Source organism: Xenopus laevis, chromosome 1L (assembly GCF_017654675.1).
Source record: "Xenopus laevis strain J_2021 chromosome 1L, Xenopus_laevis_v10.1, whole genome shotgun sequence".
Lineage (NCBI taxonomy): Eukaryota > Metazoa > Chordata > Amphibia > Anura > Pipidae > Xenopus > Xenopus laevis.
The window spans coordinates 83,259,414-83,278,352 of NC_054371.1; the positions used below are offsets into that span (position 1 = coordinate 83,259,414).

General features: G+C 37.0%; 1 protein-coding gene across 4 annotated transcripts in view; it reads right to left on the reverse strand.

Moving 5' to 3' along the window:
* ccser1.L (coiled-coil serine rich protein 1 L homeolog) overlaps positions 1-18,939 on the reverse strand; it is a 460,655-nt gene that overhangs the window by 355,198 nt on the left and 86,518 nt on the right. For all 4 annotated transcript variants that reach the window (XR_001934832.2, XM_041590814.1, XM_041590811.1 and 1 more), the window contains exons 2-3: positions 9,877-11,206; positions 7,494-7,681 (exon numbers count right to left, since the gene is read on the reverse strand). Coding sequence is in view for 3 of the 4 variants with exons in the window: in XM_041590814.1 (XP_041446748.1) it covers positions 7,494-7,681; positions 9,877-11,188 (1,500 nt within the window). In the remaining variant the exon portion in view is untranslated. The remainder of the gene's footprint in view (positions 1-7,493; positions 7,682-9,876; positions 11,207-18,939) is intronic.

Genomic DNA, 18,939 nt, shown 5'->3' on the forward strand with positions numbered 1-18,939 from the left:
CCTTTTTTGCTATTTAGATTCATATGTTAAATAAAAAAAAATATAAAAATCTGAGTTTGGGGGGGAAGCTGCTAATCACATCTAGGAATTTACAGACTACAGTTCTAACCACATTGTCTTAGGTATATAAATATAACATATGCATATCGATGAACTACGCTGAACTGCGCTGAGCTTGCATTCCCCTCTATAATCAGAAAAAAATATTGTCAAAGCAGCAACGACAGAGGAGATGAGAATGCCGCTCCAGGTAAATTGTATGGTGTAGCACTGAACCTTTAGGTGAGTGACATGTAGTTCATCTCTCCTTTCTGCATAGTTTTGCCATCTAGAAGCATTTTTTTTACCTGCCGTTCAAGTATCATAAGTGTGTGCAAATGAACAGCACAGTAGATGGGGGATGATCACAAGCACACACAACCCATTGCACATTTCAATAAATCCCTATGATCTTTCTGACCAACTTACCAAAGGTAAATTTGATTTATTTCAATATGATAACTATTCTTTTAGAACAGAAGCTAAGGTGCTGAGAAATGCAGAATTATCTGTTCATATAGTATGTGTTTCCTTATTTATTTCTATTCTCTTTCATGTCCAACTCAAGTTTTCATAGCTTAACATTTCATAGGTTTCCTTGAAGTACGAAGAGATGTTCAGTCCAGTAAGGTGATACCAAGTATCGAGTAAGGCCATGTCAAGTCTTGAAAAATGCATGAAAAGTGGAAGAATCTAGTACAGACAGTGTGTTATTACACTGAATTCCCGTGTAATTGTGCTTGCACCAAAAAATGGATGCAACTTGCACCTGATTGCAAAACATGCACATAACTGGCACAAGTAACAGTTTTGGTGATGTGCAGGACCTGTCAGTGCAAAATGCAAAGGAACCCTCCATTACTGCCTGACCAAGGCAGGTTTAAACTGAAGGCCATGCTTGCCAAGAATACACTGTAGGAGTCATTTGCAAACTGCAGAAAATGGTGCAAAGTCAAAAAAAGGCACACATCACCATATGGACTGTGCCCACAGATGCAGCTCTTTGAAACACAAGGAGCTGTGACACCTTGATGAATACAGGGTGCCTCCTTTTAGCACCACTGTATTCATAAACAGCAGGATGAAAGATGCACATAGGCGAACCCTGTCCGGTTCCCTAAAATGTTTCATTGTGTGGCAGGCAGTTAGTTAAATGGAACCCTGTCCTTACAACATGCCTATGGCACTTTAGAAGTACAGAGCTGTGTTGTGCCCAAAGCGCTGTGCCTGAATTCAGTGTACTGAACACAGATCCCAGTGCCCATTGAATGATTTTGTGTCCCTTAGTGAACTACCACTTGTGGAAGGTGATTTTGTAAATGAGCCCTAAAGGCTCATTTACATGCCAAAGTAGAGTAAACAAAGTGCAAAGTCAAAAAAAGGCACACAACACCATACGTACTGTGCCCATGGATGCAGCTCTTTGAAACAGAAGGAGCTATTATACCTTGATGAATACAGGGTGCCTCCTTTTAGCACCGCTGTATTCATGAACAGCAGGATAAAAGACGCACATAGGCGAAACCTGTTCTGTTCCCTAAAATTTTCATTGTGTGGCAGGCAGTTAGTTCAATGGAACCCTGTCCTTGCAACATGCCAATATAGAGTGAACAAAGTACAATTTTAAGTGTAATTGCCATGTTTTTTTCTCACAATTGCCATGTTTTTTTCCCCAGAATTCCAGTGTCACTGTGATAACAATAGGGGCATCATACTTATGCTATTGCTCTGAGCCTGGCACAATTGTTTGATTTGCCAAAATTACTGTGCATTTTTGTCGTAAATCAAAACAACATGCAAGTAACTTCTGTTCCTGATTATTTAGGGGCACCTGTGCTGGTGGTTGCAGAAGCTCCAGGGTTCCCCTGTGTCAATATGTTCAGCAGCTCTCAATTGTCATGGGAGTCAGGAAGAGCTGAGTGGTGCCATGTGCAACTATGCAGAAGTGCATTTTGATGAAACTTCCTTTAATGAAGTGGTTTAACATGCAAATAACTGCAGGGAAATTGTGGGGACCACAACTGCACTTGTGGATGTAAATGAGCCCTCTGCTAGTGTCTTGCACATTGTGCCATATTCAACAAGGCAGATGCAGCTGAAATTTCATCACGCATGCTGAGCACAAGTAGACTCAACACTATATGGAATGACATTTAAAATTATGTAATTATATGATGATTGTTGCAGCCATTGTACGTTTTAACTGTATATGAGTTACTTTGTCTTCAATGAGGAACAGCACAAGAATTCCTAGAAAACTAGAAAATTGCAGTTATTTCAGCTGATGGTGATAAGCATCTGCAGATCTTGAATGTGATGCTGTAGGGCTGCAAGCTGGACATCACTGTATTACCTCTATAAATATCGGCCAGGGGTGATGTCACAGTTTTAAGATAAAATACTAATCATGCATCTGTGACATCAGAGACAGAAGCAATGTATGGTAGAACTAATGGAAAGAATAGGATTATGTACTACTGCTACTAAATATTGTACTGAAACAAAATAAAATATATAGATAAAGATTCACTGTTAGGATGAAGAGAGAATGACATTTGTTTTGTTTAATATACCAGACAAAAGCAAATGTGATGTTGTCCCTATAGCCATTTAGAAAAGCAGATCTTCCAAATGTTGATTGTTTACTGATCAAACATGTCTGTTTTATAATGAATAGACATTAACAGCAATTATCAAGAATGAAGATAACCTATTAAAAGATTTGAACCTTTAAGGCCTGGTAGGCGAGTCTTAAAGAGATTCTGTCATGATTTTTATTGTATAGTTTTTTTAAATTACACTGCAAGTAATTAATTCTACAATTTCAAATGTTATCCTTGAACCAATAAATGCATTTTTTAGTTGTAATATTGGTGTGTAGGCAACCATCTCAGGTCTCTGTGCTTTCAGAAAGAGCCAGCACTTCACAATAGAACTGCTTTTAGATAAGCTATTGTTCTCCTACTCTCTGTAACTGAGTCGTGACTTGGGTTAGCCGGACTTTGATTATTACGATTCAGTCAATGCAGTGTTTGAGGGAGCTGTTATCTGGTTACATTTCCAATGTTCTGCAGATGGGCTGCTGGGGGGAAAGGAAGGGAGTGATCTCACACCAACTTGCAGAGCAGCAATAAAGAGTTTATCAGAGCACAGGTCACATGGCTGGGGGCACCTGGAAACTTAAAACATGTCTAGCCCCATGTGAGATTTCAAAATTAAATATAAAAAATTTTTGCACTTTTGAAAAAATGGATTTCAATGCAGGATTCTGGTAGAGATGATTCTGCTGATGCATTTTTTTTAAAAAAAAAAAAAAAACATTTTACCATGACAAAATCCCTTTAACATTACGTTTTCTGGGGTTATTTACTAACTAGCCATAACATTAACAAAATGAGAAAAATCAGTAGCCTAGATTATATAAGTATAAATAGTTATTTGCTAGTTAAATTAGTTACAGAAAAATAAAGTTAAAACTTTCTAAAATTTTGAAATGGTGATTAAAGTGGGTGCAGTGTCAATATTTCCAATGATGAAGGCAGTTCGAGGTACTGGCACTGAAATTAATTTGGCCATAAGCTGGAAGATCATTTTGGATTCTTTTTGCCACCCGAGTGGTAAAAGAGAACAAATACAGTAGATCACAAGGAGACCATGCAGACATATCTGGAGAGTGCTCATACAATAGTATTTTACAGCAAGTCTGATCAATATATAACCAAATCTTAAACACATTTGTCATTTTGACCCATAAATTTATTAAAGGGAATAGCACCCCAAAAAATAAAATTTTGCCTAATAAAAGAAAACATAATTCTTTGCAATACACATTTATTACACATTTTCTATGGTTTTTATGCTATTTGTATATGTGTTGCTCTAGAAAGCAGTAATTGTCCCTTTCTATTCTCTACCCTCGTGGTTCAGACTGTTGATACAATGTAAGACAAGGCAGCTGATTAACAGACCTGTCTTTGCTGAGGAACTAAGACTTTTGCAACATTGTTTAAAAAGTAACACCCAGGAGTTAAGCAAATGCTCCTTTCGATGACAATAGTTTTTATAAATAATTTTAAAAGCACTGACATTTTTTTTAAGGATCTGACAACTCAGCAGCCAATATCAGACCATGTATGTTCTGATAAAGCAGATTAAAATGCAATTTGTTGAGTGCACAACTTAAAGGACAAGGAAAACCATTTTATACTTCCTGCATAGTTTAAATAGCCACCCCCTGCTCTCCCAGATCACAAACTTTGATTGTCAAAATACCTTTTTTAAATGGAATAATTAAGCACTGTATTTTTCCCCTTTTGTAACCAATCACGTTCACAATTTAAACAGGAATTCGTCACCATATTCATCCTTCCCAACGATCTGTGATGTGATGTGTGATATTTCCCCACCCATTCAGTTGCGTGTCGCTGTGCTGGTTCAGGTGAGAAAAACTGCTCCCATGTAAGAAAGCACGCTTGCGTAAAATACCTTGTGTGCACATGCGCCGAATCTGAAGCCTATCAATTGCACATGTGAGGTAGTCTTGGTCTTGGAAGCAGAGCGATTTATTTTTGGGTTTCGCTATTTCTATACTTAATGCTTTAAAGAAATCAACGGCTGCAGATCTTCTAAATGAATGCATACTTCCGTGGATTTACAGCACTATTAGCATGTATTGAGGTGAGCCTTCTCATGCACTTCTTATTGTCTTTGGGCTTTCCTTGTCCTTTAAATGGAACATAGATGAAGTTTTGCAGGTTCTGATTGCAGGTGTTGGCAGTCTTAATCCTTTGTGTTGACAGCAAGTAATTGTATTTTGAACAAATGCATTGCTATTTCACTTCTGCATTTTTACACAATAATATATAGTATACCCGGCATTACTTTAGTATAGTATGAGTAAAAATAGCAACAGTAAAGAGTTTCTCTTCTTCACATAAGCAATATCAGCCGATTAGATGTTTGTTGCATTAGTCTACCTGCACTAGAGGTATAAAACTTCAGATTGGTTGCTAAAAAAAATAAGTGGAACAGAATTTTTTTTTTTTGCCCAAAATGATTCTTATATAATTATTAGTTTCTTTATTTGATACTCTTAATAACAAAGTGGTTGCGACAAGTTTTATAGTATATTTGTTCTTATCCACTTTTTAATCAATTTACTTAACTGAGGCTGATTTTTGGAATCAAGTGTATCACAGTGCTCAATTTGATTGTATATGAATCCCCTACTAGTGGAATTCCCTGAAAATAGACGAGACTAGAGCATTTTGGCCTCAGTTGCTACTCAGCTGTTTAATGTGGTAGCAACACCATATATGCACCATTATATCTGTATTCTAGTCTAAGTTAAAAAAAATATAAAAGCCTTACTGTTTACTAGATGTTTTGGAATAACAGAGGAAATACAGAGGAGAATTTTCTCTTTAGCCAGTTTTCTTTCCACATGATAAATGTCAGGGCAGAGGTTGACTAATTTTACACAAGGGGATCTTTTCTTTATTGGTACAATCTCTCATACTCACCTTCATCTAACCTTTTCATGCTCTTCCTAGATGCAATACTTTCAACTTCTGCTCTGGTTTTATTTATCTTAGTAGATTAAGTAAGCTAATTAACACGAGTATGTTTAATAGGCTGCTAAGCAAACCATTAATAATTTAGTGGATAGCGTAATAAAGGCACTTTCATGCTCTAACTATTTTTTAAGATTACCTTTTGTATTATGCTGAACAAGTGTGGAAACCACTGGCGTAACCATAGCAACAGAAGTACCAGAGGATGCTGGGACAAATGCCTATATTCAGTTTAGAAAGGAAAGAGATGGGAAGTTCTGATAGTATAAACTGCGCAAAACCCCTTTGAATTTCTGAAAGTCATCGCAGAATGATATAGCAACCTTAAAGAGTGTGTGGAATAAGCTTAAATGTGTGTACCCAAATGAGAAAGTCAGGGGAGGGGAAAAAGTTGGGGTGTTCTGTAAAATAAGCTTTAATGTGAAAGATGGGTGGGGAAAAAGTTAGGATCTTCTAGATAACCCCAAAAAGAGGAATTAAAGCACTTGGTTCATATCCTTCAACTGGCTAACATGTAGTGGTACACTAGGTTATTTGTAGATATGTGCTGGGGTGCCTATCCCCAACTTGTTTTGAGGCTATCAATGGTAGAAGACATCCATTTCCCCTACCACTACATAAACATTGGGCTCAGTACTGACTTTGGCTCTATTCATTTGTAAGAAGGGCAGAAGTCTTTACTCTAATTTCTGAATTCCTTATTAAGGGGACTATTTATCATGCTTTATAAATCATTGTCGAAAAACATCACCAGTGATGTTGCCCACAGCAACCAATCAGCAATTAGTTTTCAACAGTCACCTACAAGTTAGAAAAAAAAGAGCAAATATCGGATTGGTTGCTATGGGTTTTTTGTCTCCCGTGTTAAAAATATGCCAATGTCAATCCTTGTCCCCAAACCTATTAAAGTATCTGGCCTTCACAAGGGCACCCTTTAATTCTATTGGATGCCCAAAAAATTGTATATTTATATATGTCCCTCATCTCATGACATAAAAAATAAAATACTAAACAGTCTATGACATCACTAGAGATTATTTTAATACAGAAACACATCTTTAAACAGAATAATTTTTGAGTAACCTGCAAATACAAGTAGTAATGGTAAATAACAGAACACAGGTTTCTTAATATTTGATACCATGACAGCAGTCACTACACGGACAAAGCATCTGTTTTTTGTTGACTTCATTGAATTTGATTCTTAAAAGGGCATAGATATTATAAAATCATTACATGTGCGGTATCAAACCTTTCTTGTATTTTGTAACAATGGAGCTGAACTCCAGAATATATATATATATATATATATATATATATATATATATATATATATATATATATATATATATATATATACACAGTGCATGAAACCTGATCTGGAATACAGTTCAAGTAAAACCATAACGTGTTGATGTGGGGGACCATGTGCAGTTCCAATAAACTGGAGTGATTACAGTGTTCATGTTTGTTTTGGAAAATAATTTGTGTATATACATATAATACACAAAAGCTATGAATATCTTGTAAATTATATCCTTATAAATGGTGAGTTCTGATGTCATCAGTTATAAACGGTGAGTTCTGATGTAATTTCTGTCACATGACTCACTGAAATTTGTGTATTATAATAAATAAAGTACCCCCAGTTGCAAATTATGAGGATGTTAGAAGTTACCGCGGAGTTCCATGACCTGTATAAAAACACTCGGCCTTCGGCCTCGTGATTTTATATGGCCATGAAACTCCTTGGTAACTTATAATATCCTTATAATTTACAAGAGGGGGTACTTTATTCACTATATAATTGATACATAAATATTGATATACAGTATAGCTTTATAGAAGACAGTAAAACATTCTTTGGAGAGAAACTCTTACCATACTATTCATTTTGGAAGATGTTGAAATTGTTCTCTGCTTCCTTAAACTATTAGAGTCTTCTGTGTTTCCATCCTTAGGTCTAAAAGTCATTCGACTGCTTCCTGCAGTGCCCTCAGAAGATGATCTCAATCGCCTTTCAAATGACCTCCAATCTCGATATGGGCTGAAGTTATTGGCATAGTTAACTAAAAGCAAAAGAGAGCACACAAAGATATGAAAACAAATACATAACCTTAAAAAACAACAAAAAGGATGTTTAAATACCATTTATTTACTGGAAGTGCACATCTAGGGCTGTTGGCAGATTAAATCCTTTGCCCAGACTAAATACCATCCAATAGGATCATAAGGCCATTTAGAAGCACCCCAAAGTACCATATATTCCCATATATGAAATCAACCAAAAAACTTGAACCAAAATTGTGCTAAAAATCTCAGGTGATAAGATTTCATTATTTCCTATATGTGTCTTATTGGAAGCTGTCAATCTGGTTGCTGTAATATCTCTATGTATTAAATATTTCCTAGAGACTTAAATGAACTGGCATCTAGTGGGCAAATTGTTTTAAAAAAAAAAAAACAGTATTAATATTGTTACACTTGAACTATTAATTTCTTAAACTTGGAGACATCAGTGTGTTTCTCAGCAAGATGAGAACATTTAAGGGCCCTTTATGTCAGGTTCTCCAGTAGGCCCCTAATGTCCTACTCCAACACTGCGCTAATTTCAGAACTTTCAAAGACAGCAAATAACATATCTCCCAATGTTTTAGGACACGCCCCACAATATAATTTGGTCACAGTTAATAAGCAGTGATATATTCAATCTACCTAAAACACCAACGGTTTTGGAGTCCATAATGGATTTTATAGTTTTGTCAGATATTTCATTAGTTCTGCTAAAAAAAGAATCATATGGGCAAGCTAGTTAAATATAGTACTGTTGAATGCAGGCAGTGCTGTTTTCACAGGAGTGGAGCAGGTCTCTGCACTTCTCTTCGACGTGACTAATGGCACTAAGCATAGGGCAGGTTGCAAGTGCTAAAAATATTGTGCCTACACAAATCTAGTTTTTAAGGGTAGTTTCAGTAAAAACTCAAACTTTTGGGTTAAAAAACTTGAATTTTTCGAGATGTATTATGCCCGAAGCTGCAAATAGCTTGAATCCAAAAACACTCCAGCTAAAATCTGTCAAGGTCATGTAGAAGTCAATGGCAGTCCCTTAATCCATTTGAAGATGTTTGTAGCCTTCATGGTTTTTGGGGTTTTTGGTTGTTTGCTCTCGAAAATTTGATAAATTGCAATCTATTCAAGTTTTTTTTGCCGATAACTCGAACATTAGAGTATTCGAGTTTTTCCCCCAACTGCATTGATTCGAGTTTTTTACATTTACAAAAATAAGCAAACATTTGAGTTGTGATTTATTCAAGATAGAAAAAACCTCACAAACTCAACCTTTAATAAGTAACTCCCTTAATATGTGTTATGGTGCCTACACAAATCTAGTTTTTCAAGGGTAGTTTCAGTAAAAACTCAAACTTTTAGGGTTAAAAAAATTTAATTTTTCTAGATTTATTATGCCCCGAAGATGTAAATAACTTGAATCCCAAAAATACTCCAGCTAAAACCTGTCAAGGTCATGTAGAAATCAATGGCAGATGTCCATTGAACCATTTGAAGATGTTTGTAGGTTTCATGATTTTTGGGGGTTTTTTGGTTGTTTGCTCTCAAAAACATGATAAATTCGAGCTATTTGAGTTTTTTTTCTCGAACATTCGAATAATCAAGTTTTTTCCCCCAACTACATTTATTCAAGTTTTTTACATTTCAGTTTTTTACATTTCAGTTTTTTACATTTCAGTTTTTTTCATAAATAAGCAAACATTCGAGTTGAGAGTTTATTCAAGGTAGAAAAAAAACTCACAAATTCAACCTTTGATAAGTAACTCACTTAATATGTGTTTAGTTTAAAGTCGTTATGTAATAAAAGGCATTTAGTTTGGCAGGTGCTGTAATCTATATCAACCAATCACCAGCTAGAATTTTCTGGTCACCTGTTTAAAAGCAAACATGTTATAGGTTGCTATAGGTTACTGCTTTTTTATTACATATGTGAGAAAGTCTTTAGACATCATGTGTTGAATGATTCACTGAACCACAACTTATATACAGTATATGGAGGGTACTCAAAGAGATCCACAAACTGTAGTTAAGGCCTGCAGTCTTGTGCTTTTTGTATCTGAAGAACATTTTCAGTGACTTGTAATATCTTTACAGTTTCCAATAAAGAGGAACATTATTTCCCATACATATCTGTGTGTTTCTAAAATTACAAAGTAGCAGTTCATGAAAAAGTCAAAAGAAAGGATAAATAAGGTACCTCTAGCATGATTATGCTGCCCTAAAGCAGATGGAGTCTCGGCAGATGAAATACTTTTTGATTCTGATACAGAACGATGAGTTTTCAATCTTGTAGTTATCATTTCATGTACCTCTGCTGCTGGCTCATATTTCTTTGGAAAATTTTCAGTGGAGAGTGACTGACCACCATTTTGAAACACCGAAGTGCCTATACGGCATCCTGCAGTATTAGTTCCATTGGCCTTGAATTCATTTGTACTAAGCTCAGAAATTGGCAATAATACTTTTGGTTGATACATATTGGGGCTTGTTACAGAAGGTTTTGAACTCAGTCTCTCCATACTTGTCTCATCCTTGAACTTTGTAAGACTTACACCATCAACATGAGAGCCGTTTTCTAAAAAATCTGTTTCTTTGATGCGTTCAGTTATCATGGCTGGACTAGGAAAGATTAGTGAGGTAGAATTAGCATGACAAATATGCTGGTTGTGAGATTGTTGCTGTCCACTGTTTGGCAAAGAATCAGCTTCGGAGGCAGAATCATCCATAAAAGTGAAATCTGAAGGAGTATGTGGAGCAGTTGTATGATCTGTGGAGATAAGAGGTGAGTGCAATGAACCTTCTGTGTTCTCAGTTATTTCAGCAGCACAGGGTAACAATGGCTTCGCAGATGGGGATTCAGTGTCTGTAGGATGCTGATGTTCTGTGGAACATCCAGAGTTTTGGGTCAGTGGTGGTGACTGACACTGAGACACAGCTCTAGAAAACCGGTAGTGTGATGACAGTGACCTAGGAAGGAGCTTCCTTGTGGAATGTTTAACAGAACGCTTGCTTTGTTCTTCTATAAATCCTGAGTCATCGCTTTCATTTTTTCCTAAACAGTTCGTAAATACGTTCCTATTACCCGAATGGTCTTTCTTTTTCTCAAAGTCCTCAGTAACTGACCTTGTAATCTTTTTTCTGCGTGAGCCATATACACAAATGGAACTCTTGCCCTTGTTCTTAACTTGTTCTTCCATGTCCAGCTTTGGCAAGCAGGTGTGAGATGTCTGAGACCCATTTGAAATATTGACATTTTGGCTGACAGCATCAATTTTTTGATCATTCTCCTTTTTTTGATGGAAGCTTAAAGATGTAGTGCGAAATATACTTCTGCGCTTTCCAGTACTGCCCGAGCTAGAATTAGTTGAGGAAGGAGAGGAGCTGTGCAGTCCAACAGTATTGCCAGATGATGGTGAAGAAGGAAGGGAATCTTGCCTTCGGCCAATACTGCGTCTGAATATTGGCAATCTGGAGACAAGAGTTGACCTCCTCGATTCTAAGTCCCCCATCAGATCAAAAGTATGAACCTAGAAAAATAAATGAAAAAATTAATATAGTGACACATACAGTTGTTTATTTAATAAAACACATTTTTTAAAACTGTATTTGCTTATGCGCACAAGGAACTTTACAGCAGTCTTAGCCATTAAAAACACAATGAGAGAAGCTGCCCAGTGACTTAAATTAATCATGAAAACTTGCTTATTATAATGTTATTAACAGACCTACCATGTTACTGAGCTTTTCTAGGTCTGTCTGGCAGAAAATGGACATTAAATTCACAAGTGAAGAAAGAGTCCAAGCTCACCCTTTCTGAGTCAGCAATCAAATGAGCTAACTGAGCATCAAAAGTGATAGCTCTTAGCACCTCTGCTATGCAGAAAATCTGCCATTTCTCATAAACACATTACAAATACACATTTGATGATACTTCACAGATGGTGAATATACAGGCACTTCACAGATACTTCAGATACTTCCGGGATATTCTATACTGCAATTAAAAGGGCAGTATACCCCCATGTCCAAGATAAGCTCAATGGATAGGGCTTGTGCTGAGCGTACTTTTACTTATTTTAATAAGGAAAATATGTATTTCTTTTTCATACTTTTTTGTGCCTGTTTTGTAAGCAGTCCACTATGCAGAGCAATTGTCTGTATACCGGTACTAATTATTTACCTCTAAGGGAGCTAGCACATGAGCAGATTCGGGGAGATTTAGTTGCCTGGCGACTAATCTTCTGCGGGGCGACAATCTCCCCGAACTGTCTTCCCCCTGCCTTCCGCCTGCTATAATGGAAAAACGCCAGCGCCAATGCACTCACGGCGCTTCGATTTCCGAAGTCTCCCGAAGTTTCCTTGTGAGGCAAGAGGCGATTAGTCGACTAAATCTCCCCTAATCTGCCTGCGTGCTTGAACCCTAAACATGGGGTAGCTTCAGTTTTCCCTGTTAAATTCACGAAATAACAAAAGCCATAGATTTTTCATGGTCATAAAACAATAGACAAAAGCTTTACTCGGCAAAGCTTTGATCTTCTGTTAAAAAGGGGATATATTGTCCCTTATATTATCTGATTGGGGTCATTAAAAGTGCTTGCTATCTCTACATCATTAGAAAGTGAAATTACCCTATATGCAATGTTCAATTCATCTATAATCTTAAAATCACTTTTAAAAATTCCTAATTTTTGAAAAATCTGAAATAACAGAATGGGTTTCATCTTTCATCTACTGTGCATTCAATCAGCATTTATTTGAATCACTTTGCTATAACATTGTTTGTTTATTGCTTTTGACGAGCTGATGCTGAATGCTGAAATAATAATAGGCTCTTATCATCGTTGCTTGGAAGCACTAATGAACAAAGTGGAAAAGTAATCTATCATATCAAACAACAGATTTGCATGCCGGGAAGCAAATGATCCACTTCAACAACAACAGGCACATTAAAATACGGGTTTTACAATTTACCTACCTGTATTAGCCATTCTGTTATTATTACTATCCTTTATTTATATAGCACTGACATATCCCTCAGCACCTATACATCATTCACATAACACTTCCAGGGGGTTATTTACAAAACTCTGGTCAAGCTTTTTGGGGCAAAACTAAAAGTTTTCAGGTTATTTTTTAAAAACTAAATTTTTTTAGATTTATTATAGCCCAATGCAGCAAAAAGTCTGACTTGCTGGGGTTGTGTATAAGTCAATGGCAGAGGTCCCTATCCTATTTTGAATTTCTGTGGTCTGCTCTGTAATTAGCTCGAAAATCTGACCATCAAGCGATTTGGGGGAAAAAAAATAAAATCTCCTTGCAGATAATACTCTGGCTGGAAGTGAACCATGCACCACAGTATCTATTATTTCAAACTATTTGCAGTTTCAAAATAATACTGTTTATTCCTAGTGCAGTGTATCCCCCAATCGGAGTGCGGACTCTATTAGGCTTAACATCAGGTGTGAGAAGCTATTTAAGGTGACAGGTGCCCTTTAAATACAACTAAAGGCATTCAACCTGAACCCCAAAATATCATCTGCAAACATAAACTTTCTTTTAAATGCAAATGCTTTCCTTAGTTCATATCTTTCACATTAGCAGGCATTACTGTGTGATGGTATAGATCAGTATATTATTATAAATTGAGTATTCCCTGTAGGATGTCTTATTGATTGACTAGGCTGCGGCATTCTCCATAGACTTATAGATATACACCATGCAGCTACTTGATGAAGCTCTTTTATCATAGCCTATGCTGTATTAATCAGCTATGGCTTGAGGAGTGGCAGTTTATAAACTGCTGGGGAATAAAGGGCTGATTCTTGACAAAATCAACATTTACATTTTTTAAACTAATTGAAAAAGCACATGCAAATGAAACATGAATAGCACAGGCTACCAAGACAAAAAAGAAATTAGAGAAGCAGCTTTGATGTTCAGCATCAAAGAACAAACACAGAATAGTGATCTGGTAATGGAACTACACAAGCAATAACAATCTTAATGGAAAAGCAACACAGATAAGAGATGGAGGCTTCTTTTGTTTCATGTATTCAGATATGTTCATTAAAAGGAAGTTAGTGTTGCATTTACTTTTGTGCCGGTTATAATGCAGCAGAGTTAGTGTGGGCTCTCCTTATAAATACTCTGATCATTTCCTCCGAATGTACAATTATTTTAGGGCTCTCAGAATAGCAAAAGATCAAATGATATTCTTTTATACAAATGCATTCGGAAGCAGAAACGGAACTAGAGGGGGGCGGGCCCTGGCGCAGGACCCGCAGCCGGGCCACCCTCCGTAAACCCGGAACTGGCCGGGATATGCGCAGCGCACGGACTGCCGGGGGGCCCTGAGGGGGTGCAGGCCCTGGCCCGCTCGCACCCCCTGCTCCCCCGGTAGTTCCGCCCCTGTTTGGAAGCTATCCTGCCTGGGTGTCTCTCTTTGTAAGAAGGATGATTGCAGTAGTCCCACATATAGCTTTGTGCTCAGCCAATAAATGGCATGCTGCACTAGGAGCTTATAGTGATAATAGTACTTGTACAAAAAATACCAAATTACAAATAATAGTTTGCTCCTTCAAACCTTACGTGGCAAGAATAATTATAAATAAATAAAATTACATTTTGGAGCTTAAGAGTGGGTTGAGGTTGGACCAGTGGTGTAACTAGATGTTACTGAGCCCCACAGCAAATTAATTTTAGGGCCCCCAACATATCCAGAGATTGCCCTATTTTCCCAATACATGTTGAAATTGCCTATTATTTGCCTATACCTCCTGGGCCCCCTGCAGCCGCAAGGTCTGCTTCCTCTCTAGTTACGCCCCTGGGTTGGGCTACATGGCAATTGTATTCTCTGCACTAGAATGGCAGGAGTGATTTTTGCTGCCCCTGGTAACTTGGGGGGGTGCTGCCTCCTCAGGCAAGATTCTCTCCTTGCTTCATGATAGCAGCGCCCCTGCCTTTATTCGATATCTACTTTGACTGGGGGTAAGTACAGGGTGCTATATGTTTTGCCAGTTGGATGGCATGCAACTGCAGCACATGTCCAGTATGTGTGTATGTATATTTTATTTGTATTGTGCTCCTTCAGAGCAAAGCATTGTACAGCAGAAAAATAAATTAGTAGAAGAAACAGGGGGTCATTACAATAATGAGTACAAATAAGTATAAAAATACAATGCAGATAAATAAAAAGTATAGCTACAATCCATATTAAGTACTTATTGTCAAGGAGACAAAATGATTGAGGTCCCTGCCCCATAGGGCTTACAGTCTAAATGGGAGGGTAACATACAGACTGAAATAGGGGGATATTAAGTGCTGTAAGATACAGTGGGTGAAACTGCCATATAAGTGCCAGTTCCCAGTTCAGGTGTTATGCAAGTGCTCCAAGTGTGCCACCCCACAGGCACCATAATTTACTAACCAACATAAACTTTTTCTGATTATAGTAAGAGCTGTTTAGGGCGGTACCGGACCCTCTTGTGACGTCACAATGTACCACATGATGATGATGATGATGCCATCCACCGCAACCCGCACCTGATACCCCCCTAACTGTGGTTCACCTTTACTTTTTAACTTTTAGTATGTTATAGCTTTTCAGTTTTTGAATAATTTAACATCCTCTTCTAACTCTTTCCAACTTTCAAATGGGGGTCACTGACCCCATCTAAAAACAAACAATCTGTAAAGCTACACATTTATTGTTTATCTGTTCAGGACTCCTATTCATATTCTATTCATATTGATGAATGGTTGCTAGGGTAATTTGGACCCCAGCAACCAGACTGATGAAATGGCAAACTGGAGAGCTGCTGAGTAGAAAGCTAAATAACAAAAAAAAAAAGAATAACAGTTGCAAATTGTCTCAGAATATCACGCTCTCCATCATACTCGGAGGAGGCCCATTTATCAAAGGTCGAATTTCAAATTCATGTGAATTTTTTTTTTTACTCAAATAAATTCAAATACAGTATACTTGAAATTTGATTGGGAGGTTAAGAAAAAGCTACACATTTATTGTTTATCTGTTCAGGACTCCTATTCATATTCTATTCATATTGATGAATGGTTGCTAGGGTAATTTGGACCCCAGCAACCAGACTGATGAAATGGCAAACTGGAGAGCTGCTGAGTAGAAAGCTAAATAACAAAAAAAAAAGAATAACAGTTGCAAATTGTCTCAGAATATCACGCTCTCCATCATACTCGGAGGAGGCCCATTTATCAAAGGTCGAATTTCAAATTCATGTGAATTTTTTTTTTTACTCGAATAAATTCAAATACAGTATACTTGAAATTTGATTGGGAGGTTAAGAAAAAATTTCAAACTCAAACTAATTTTACAGACTAGAAAACTAAACTCAAATCAAGTTTTTTATCTGAAAAAAACTCGAATGTCAGGAAGGCTATTAACATCTTCAAATCGGTCACTGGACCACTTCCATTGACTTATACATGAATTCAGCAGGTTTTAGGTTGCAAATAGTCAAATTCAAATTATTCCCTGGGCAAAATTTTGATAAATCTCAAATTTCGAATTTGAATCAAATTTTGATTATTGCCAATTCGAATTTGTGAGTTTTTACCCAAAAAAAAACAACGTGAAAATTCTAATGCAAATTTCCTATTCGACCCTTGATAAATCTGCTCCTAATAGTTATCTTAAAGGTGAACAACCCCTTTAATCATTACTATTACTACATTTTTTTAATGTCAAGTGAATAATTACCCTAACACAATGCAGCATTATAATAGTCCATAATACATCTTAATTTGTATACCTTGTAGGGCATTGTACACTATATATGCAGCACACTGTAGGAGTAATTTATTAGAGATACAAAGTGCTCATAAGCAACACCAACTGCTATGGTTTACCCACAATGCACTCCATTCTCACTACAAATTGGCAAAAAATGTTGTGCCCACTGAGCAAAGGCACAAATCAATATTTGGATGCACGTTGCACACGCCATCAGGTCCGGACTGAGAATTAAAATAGGCCCTGGCATTTCAGGTACACAGAGGCCCACTCAGCCCACACAGAGGCCCAAACAGCCCCCACCAGCCCACTAAATACTGACTTTCTATGGCACCTTCTAGCAGCTCCTCTGGCATTTGCCAGACCCCACAGATTGCCAGTCCGGGCCTGCACGCCATGTATGGGGCAGTCTAGAACAGGATATTTGTTCTCACATGCATGTCCTTACTTGTTTACTATTCACTAGAGGGATTTGTGAACATTTACAGGAACAATACACAGTGGAAATCATGAATGTTATGCCTTCTCAAGTGGCATGAGCACTGCATCTTGAACATAATGCTCCAAGACAGGCACAACTAACACAAAGGCACAATGTGCACCGAATGGGAAACACTAGGAAAAAGTGTGAATTGCATGGAAGTTGAATGAAACTTGAGCGTGCTGCATGTAGCACTACACATACATATAATAAATGGCCTAGATTTATCGGAGTGTATCTATCCTGTATATATATATTCTTATTGTAACTTCAAATTCAGTTCCCTACACATGCCACTAGATGGCAACATAATACAAAAGTTCCTATTTTATTGGCATCCCCTTACAGCACTGGTAACTGATGTGGTTTCTATTGTTACAATCACAAAAACAATTATCTGTAGAGAAGCCCTTTGTCTCCAAAGCTATTTCCAAAGTTAATTTAGCTAATAATCAGATATTAACATCTCTGAACAAGTAATGCTGACGGTACAGCACATGAGCATGTCTATACTTTTGCAACTTTGCTTAATCTGAAATGTCTTTTTGTCTAGAAGTTACTTAAAACAAAAGGTGTGATGCTGGAGCCTGATGGGCTATGTTTTAAGGATGAAATACCACAAGAAGCCTGCCCATTAGGTCATTGCACATTTATTAATTAAGATGTTGACTTGAAACAATTGTCTTTGAAACAAACCTAAAAAAAAATGTATTCAATCCATTTAAAAAACTGATATAAAGGGGTTGTTCACCTTCCAACACTTTTTTTCAGTTCAGTTGTTTTCAGATAGTTCGCAGAAATAAAGACTTTTTTCAAGCACTTTCTGTGACCGTTTTTCTAATATTGAAGTATAAAGTGTCATTTTTCACCTACTTATGTCTTTCTTAAAGCAACTCTGGGAGGGGGGGGGTTGCCGACCTTGTGAACATTTCTAAATTAATACATAACTTGATACATTTCTTATCTTTGGCCATGTTGAGCAGAATACCTAAGTTTCATTAAAGGGGGAGGTTCACCTTTAAGTTACCTAGTAGTATGTTCTAGAATAACCAATTCTAAGCAACTTTTCAATTCGTTTTCATTATTTGTTTATAGTTTTTCAATTATTTGCCTTTTTCTTCTGACTCTTTCAAGCTTTCAAAAGGGGGTGACTGACCCTATCAAAAAACAAATGCTCTGTAAGGCTACAAATGTATTGTAATTTGTATTACTCACATTTCTATTCAGGTCCTCTCCAATTCATATTTCAGTCTCTTATTCAAATCAATACATAGTTACTAGGGTAATTTGGACCCTAGCAACCAGATTGCTAAAACAACAAACCAGAGAGCTGTTGAATAAAAAGCCAAATAACTCAAAAACCACAACTAATAAAAGATGAAAACAGATTGCAAATTGTCTCAGGATATCACTCCCTACATAATACTAAAAGTTAACTTCCGCTTTAAAGGCATCTGTTATGAAACAATAGTTGTTAATATTCTATAGTTGTTGCTGAGAAATGTATAAATGAATGTAGCAAATTGTAACAGTTCAAAATCTGCGTCTGGTTTAATAAACTGCCAGACTGAAATCCCAGAGACAGAAACATCACATTATGAATTTAGACTTTGGAAAACATTAAAAAATAAAAGATGGAAAGCAACTGAAAAAATTCTGTATTTCTGGTGAACAATCTGAATACAACTGAACTGAAAAAGAATCTTCTCTTGCATCTGGGCACTCTGTTCTTTGCACTAGGGACGCATCTCAAGGAAAACAAAAACCCACTTCCTTTTTGGAGTGTGCACTCAGATCTACCTGAAGAATTTACAAAAGTAGCCAACCTTTAAGACTAAGAGGTAGAATCATTATTTTAATTGTGGGTCAAGCAGTAAATCTTTCTGCTGAGCCAGGAGAGATCTGATGCCCTGAGTCTGTGTAGTCTCACATTCTAACATAAAGGGAAAGACTAGTCACTGGCACGCAAGGTACAAGCAGGGACAAGCCCTTGCAAAGTTTATTGCAGAAGT